The sequence below is a fragment of the Oratosquilla oratoria genome, chromosome 19, assembly GCF_046742065.1.
Source record: "Oratosquilla oratoria isolate Oo_2021 chromosome 19, ASM4674206v1, whole genome shotgun sequence".
NCBI classification, from domain to species: domain Eukaryota; kingdom Metazoa; phylum Arthropoda; class Malacostraca; order Stomatopoda; family Squillidae; genus Oratosquilla; species Oratosquilla oratoria.
In genome coordinates, this window is record NC_134795.1 from 48,874,747 (window position 1) to 48,881,215 (window position 6,469).

The window sequence follows — 6,469 nt, forward strand, 5'->3', positions numbered from 1 at the left end:
ATCACGAAGAACCCATAGTCGGAATAAAAGGAAACCTATAAGAAAGTATAACTTCTATATTTCGGCTAATAGCTATAGCCCTGTTTAGGAAAGTACAAGTTACAAGAATTTGCAGAGACATAAATACAATTGAGATGTGAGTAGAAGGGGAGCACGCAGTGCTAAAAACAGGACAATCCTTCGCGTAGGGCGGAGTCAGAGGTGAGATGTGTGGGTGGAGGTGTGAAGTCAGAAGGGAAGCGGGGTGGGAGCGGGGTCAGAAGGGTAAAAATTCTTAACCAAACGGCTCATAGCTAGCCGTGAGATTATGTCCGGGGACCATTGACCTTTGGAGATATTCAAGTTCGGACATTCTTCGATTAAGGCTGATTCAACCATTTTTCTTCTAAAGCTACAGTTGGACCTAAACAAAATTTTAGCCTTGTCCTAGTCAAGACTGTAATTTTTTGTAGTGACATGTTGGAACACAGCGGAATTCCCCTGGGCATACCTAACGGATCTTTTGTGCTCCGTTAACCTGGTATTAAGATCCCTTCCGGTCTGACCAAGGTACACTAAGTCACAATCTTTACAAGAAAGGCTATACACTCCTGGGGCCTCATTCCCCTATAACCTTTGATGAACATTAACAATTTGTATACAGTGTTAGGGTAATGGTAGGCAACTGTGAGACGCTTGTTGGGAATTAATTTAAAAGAAGGACTGATGGAGTTACAATAGGGGATTTTCAAAACATCTTTGAAAGAAGGTCGGCTCTAGCCTTGCTGAGGCCTTGATCCAGGACGGTATGCCAACCTCAAAAGTTGCCTTTTGATGAGGTCAATCTCCCGGTCCAAGAATCTTGGACTACAAATCCTAAACGCTCTCAAGAAAAGGCCGGAGACAACACTCTTTATATATATATATATATATATATATATATATATATATATATATATATGTATATATATATATATATATATATATATATATATATATATATATATATATATATGTATATACGTAATACTTTTTCACCAATATTTCCATGACCTTCCAACCCTTCCCCTTCTCAGTTCATGAGATCTTTTTCTGTCAGTTGTATGTATATCCTTTAATAACATTAATGCTCTCTACAAGTCGCTACTTTCTCTTCGTCTTATTTTTTATGGTAGCATGTCCATTACTTGCAATTACTCCTCGTATGTTTTATATGTAAGGTTGGGAATCATTTTGGACGGTGCTGTTCTTCTTTGCTCGCTTGGACCTTCTTTATGTCCTTCACTCTGTATGGGGACCATATCACCGCTATGTATTTCTCCCTGGCGGATCAGCCATTCTGTGTTTGTGCGTGCGTGTGTTTGTGTGCGTGCGTGTGTGTGTTTATGTTTGTGTGTGTGTCTGTGGGTCTGTGTGTTTGCGTGTGTGTGCGTGTGTGTGTGTGTGTGTGTGTGTGTGTGTGTGTGTGTGTGTGTGTGTGTGTGTGTGTGTGTGTGTGTGTGTGTGTGTGTGTGTGTGTGTGTGTGTGTGTGTGTGTGTGTGTGTGTGTGTGTGTGTGTGTGTGTGTGTGTGTGTGTGTGTGTGTGTGTGTGTGTGTGTGTGTGTGTGTGTGTGTGTGTGTGTGTGTGTGTGTGTGTGTATGTGAGTGTGATTGTGACCATGATGTGTGTTTATGATATGTGTGTGTGTTTGTGAGCGCACGTTATTGTGAATACATCCATTTCGGAGTGAAGATATTTTTCACATATACATTATGTTTGTTTACGTGTGTCTGATTTATAATGCATCTTGCATTTCCGTTTGCTTGTCTATATCCCATTTTATTTGTTCTTATAAATAGAATAATTTATGTACATAACAATGGGCTTACTGTGAACGTGTGTGTGTGAGTTAATTGCAATTTTGTATAAATTGGGTTCTTTGGTCCGTTTCTTCTCCGATCAGTAGTGGAATCGACGACGACGTTCATGACTACCGACACGTCCACGACGGAGGGATTTGACGACTTCGGTTATGTTACCCCTTCAGGTAGGCGTATTCGACTGAACGGTTCCCAAATAGTTCCTCTTTTTATTGCCCTTTTTCTTTCTCTTTTTATTAAAACAAAGATTCTGAAAAGTATGTCCATTTTTTAGCATTATTTTGTGGATTCTGATATCTCTAAATCTCATATATTTCAAATATTTTGTTGATTTTCTCTGCAAATTTCGTTCTTTTTTTCCAAGTTTTGTAGGCATGACTAGGAAGGGCTGCTGTGTGGTGCAGGGAATTTCAGGGCTGAATAAAATCGTGCGGAGCCAATCAGAGAAATTATTTAAGAACGTATCCTTCTGTACAGCATACAGTGGTAATCGAGAAATGAAATCGAACTAAACTTTACGACAAAATATCTGAAATAGCTCATCGTGCTGATGGGGTCAATACAACCCTACACGGATGGATTGAGTGTCTAAACTTTTTTTTTTTTTTTTTTACCCATAATCTCGAAAAAAAAAATATTTGCGCCCTTTGGAAATCTGTGGTAGCGTGGTATATAGTATATAGTCACTGAGTTGCATCCTCGGTCAATGCAAAGCACTCTCATGGTATTCCAACCCTTCTCTCCACAACGGCGGAGACCAGAGATGCGGTAGATTTAGTGTCGCAGTATGGTCGAGCTGATTACGTTGGTTTCAGATTTCATTCACAACCACGACCATTCCAAGAAGCCAAAACAATTCACATACACTTTTCATCATACCTACAACCTAACTTAACCTAACCTAACCTAACCTAACCTAACTTAACCTAACCTACAACATTACCAAGCTGGATTAAGCCACCTACCTTGGTGAAGTACAGAGGCTGTATCGTTCCTCGGGGGATAGACCGATCCTGCGGTGGAGCATTAAGGCTGAACTGCACTAGAACTACCCACGGGTACTTTAGAACTTGTCTCATGACTGACTGAAATTTGTTCATGACGCTACCGAATTTCGCAACAAGATTCAATCTGCCTCCGACATCCACTTGGATTCCCAAATTGCAGACAGTTTTTACCTTTACATTTTCCTTTTTTCTTTCTTTAATCGTCAGTGAAAATATCCGAATAAAATTCTGCGACATTATGTAACTATCCATACACTAGGGAGAGGGTGAGCATATACCTACCACAATACTTAAAGAAGCTTTTTTCACAGAAACGTTTAACAAACCTCCCTTCCCATGAATGGTGACCAGATTTAGCATAATTATGCTAAGTCTAGCATATTTTCTCTAGGAATAATACCACAATATGTATATATATATATATATATATATATATATATATATATATATATATATATATATACATATATACATATATATATATATATATATATATATATATATATATATATATATATATATATCAAATCGAATGGAGGAACAAAAGATTTAGCACTAGTGTTTTCCAATCTACTATAATTTCAGCTGCTGTCTAGCCCAGAGGTGGGCAGCCTTTTTAAGTGCGAGTGCCCAAATCAGCCAAATGTTTGATACAAAAATTTCTCGCGTGTCAACGGAGTCAAATCATAGGCCAACATACGAGTATGGGCCCCCTCTCCCCCTTCATCAAGAGAAATTTTAGATTTATTAGTTATTGTTCTAAGGTGAGCTATGGGTTTCGCGTGCCATAAAAAAAAGTCGTTAGTGTGCCAGGTTTGGCACGCGTGCTAAGGGTTGCCCACCCCTTGTGTAGCATATTCTCGATTGAGACATGTGGTCAACCCGCCCCCGTGCCCTTCCGTGAAACCTCTCTTCCTAAGTGCAAGGGCTTCATTTTTTTTTTTTTTTCTTCTTTTTGTTTATCAGCCGATGATGACGTCGGACAGACAAACGCGGACCCTTCGGAGGATGGTGAAGGCGAGTCGACGGTGGCCACGGAAGAGTCGGCCCAGAGGAGCGTCACCGGAAAGGAGGAGGAGGAGGAGGAGGAAGAAAAGGAGGAGACTACCCTGATCACCAGCAGCACCGAAACGGACGATCCAGCGACGGAGACGGTAAATACTTCTCCGAAGTCTGATGAAAAAAAAAAAATAAATAGATAGATGAATAAATAAATAAATGAATAAATGGGTAAATATATAGATTAATAAATATGAATATATAGATTAATTAATAAATAACTAGATAATAAATAAATAGATAAATGAATAAGTAAATGGATCAATAGGTAAATAAATAGATAAATGATAATAGATTAATTAATAGATAGATAAATGAACAAATTAATTGATTAGTTAATTGATTAGTAAGTAAATAGGTAAATGAATTAATGAATAAATGAGTAAATTAATAAGTAGAAAAACAAAACAAGAAAATAAACAATCACCCAATCAGTCAAATTGAATAAATGGCACAAAACAAACAATTGACAGATATTATAGCGTTGTTTTTCTTGGGTCTTTATTAAAGTCTTTCAGTGCTTTGAACTTTGTTCCTTGTAATTGCCTCGGCCAGAATCTAATGCCATTCATTGTCAACGTGGTTAGCAAACTTACTTCTACTTACTGATAGGTTAAATGAAGGCCAATATGTGATTTGCCTTTGACTATTTGTCAGCATAGTCACAGACCACTTACTTTGTCCTTGGTCCCCGCAAATTTGGTGAATGGTCAGAGTAGATACCATGGGAGGATGGAATTTTTATTAAATATACATCGTTTCGCTTGTTGGAGCTTTTTCAGGTACTTGGAAAAGCTTCAGTCAGCAAAATGACGTACTTTTGATTAAGGTTACATCCTCGTATGGTGTCTACTCCGACCATTTCGCCGTCAATTGCCATTTTAAATCAACTTTGGTGATTCTTCTAGGTGGCAATGACCCCGTCCACATCACGACCGGACTTCGAAAAGATCGAAGCTCGCGAAGAGCACGAAGCGACCCTCGAGTCCCCCGTCAAGGAGGACCTGGTGGTCCTTGAGGCCGAAGAACGTATCAACCGACCTGAGGTCAAATACAAACTGAGCGAGAACGGGAAGCAAGAAGCTCCTGGCCGAGAACCCCCGAGAGAGGCTACCGGAGAGGCGACGGTGAGCGAAGGTTCCTCCAAGGACAAGAACCCGATGGGGACTCCCGAGGTCAACAAGCCGACCACAGGGCAGGGGACCCAAGTGGGAGGTTCTGAACCTGAGGAGGTGTCTGAAGGGAACACCGTGTCTTCCAACTTCGTCCCCATCAGAGGAGTGTGAGTCGCTTTTTTATCAGTTGACTTAAGAATCGATGATTCTGTTTAACGTCACTATCCCCTCCCCCTATAAGTAGGCTAGGACGGTGCCCCTTACAGAGGACTTTGTAGCGTAGGATTTAATAAACCAATTCCTTGGTCCAACTCGCTGGCGGCAAGGTTCGAACGGCTGTCACCTCGACCTCCGCCGCAAGTTGCGGCGCTCTAGCCCGCTCGACCAGCGAACTTCCATTGACTTGCCCTCATTCTTCTTATCATCATGATGAGAATTGTAGATAGTGTTGACATTATCATAGCCAATTATCTCAAGTTAGTGCAAGTATTTCAGTAATAATTAATCCGTGTCTTCTTTATCGACTGTGTGTGCCCAATGGTCATATTTACTGCAGTAGCAAGTTTCAAAATATAGACTTGGTGATCATCGCCACAAATTTCCACAGTCCCACTTGTATAGCTGCCACTTATTTCTATCTGGCAACCATACAAGCGGATTAGAGCGTCGGTACTTGCGGAGGAGGTCGAGGTGACGGCGGTTCGAACCCTACCCCCAGCGAGTTGGGCCAAGGGCATGGTCTATCAAATTCCACGCTGCAAAGTTCCCTGTAAGGAGCACCGTCCTAGCCTTCTAAGAGTTCTCGACGACAAACCGAAGCATCAATATTTTTTTTTCTCAAGTTTACAATTTTGTGAATTACTATGCCATTTGAATTACGCCATCATTGTTTGTCATCGTCGTAGGTTGCATCCCTCATTCTTACAGTGAGACAAACCAGTTCATTATCTTGACGCACTTTGATTCTGGCCTGGTTGAATCCAACCGACTTCATGTAAGCTTGGGGCGTTGACGTTGACCTCAAGGGGGTATTGCGCGCGCGTGTGTGTGTATGTGTGTGTGTGTGTGTGTGTGTGTGTGTGTGTGTGTGTGTGTGTGTGTGTGTGTGTGTGTGTGTGTGTGTGTGTGTGTGTGTGTGTGTGTGTGTGTGTGTTTGCGCGCGCGCGCCAACCTCACTCATTTCATCACACTTCACCGGAGCACTGTCGTCGTCGATCACCGACAAACGACCATAAACATAAGTATGTGGATGTGTGTGATTCACCATTTACTTTGATCACGTGTTGGACTCGTGATCGACAGCTATTACCCTCCCGGATGAGAGCTCAGAGCTCATATATGACCGATCTATGGGTAATGCTGTGTGACCTTACACGCACACACACACACCCAATTCCTCGCCCGAGAGCTGGGGTAACGACTCGTAGCGCAGCGATACTGAAATTATT

At 41.3% G+C, this 6,469-nt stretch overlaps 1 protein-coding gene across 1 annotated transcript in view; it reads left to right on the plus strand.

Moving 5' to 3' along the window:
- spz4 (Spaetzle domain-containing protein 4) overlaps positions 1-6,469 on the plus strand; it is a 19,951-nt gene that overhangs the window by 7,994 nt on the left and 5,488 nt on the right. The window contains exons 3-4 of the mRNA XM_076202513.1: positions 3,814-4,001; positions 4,815-5,188. Of these exons, the coding sequence (XP_076058628.1) occupies positions 3,814-4,001; positions 4,815-5,188 (562 nt within the window). The remainder of the gene's footprint in view (positions 1-3,813; positions 4,002-4,814; positions 5,189-6,469) is intronic.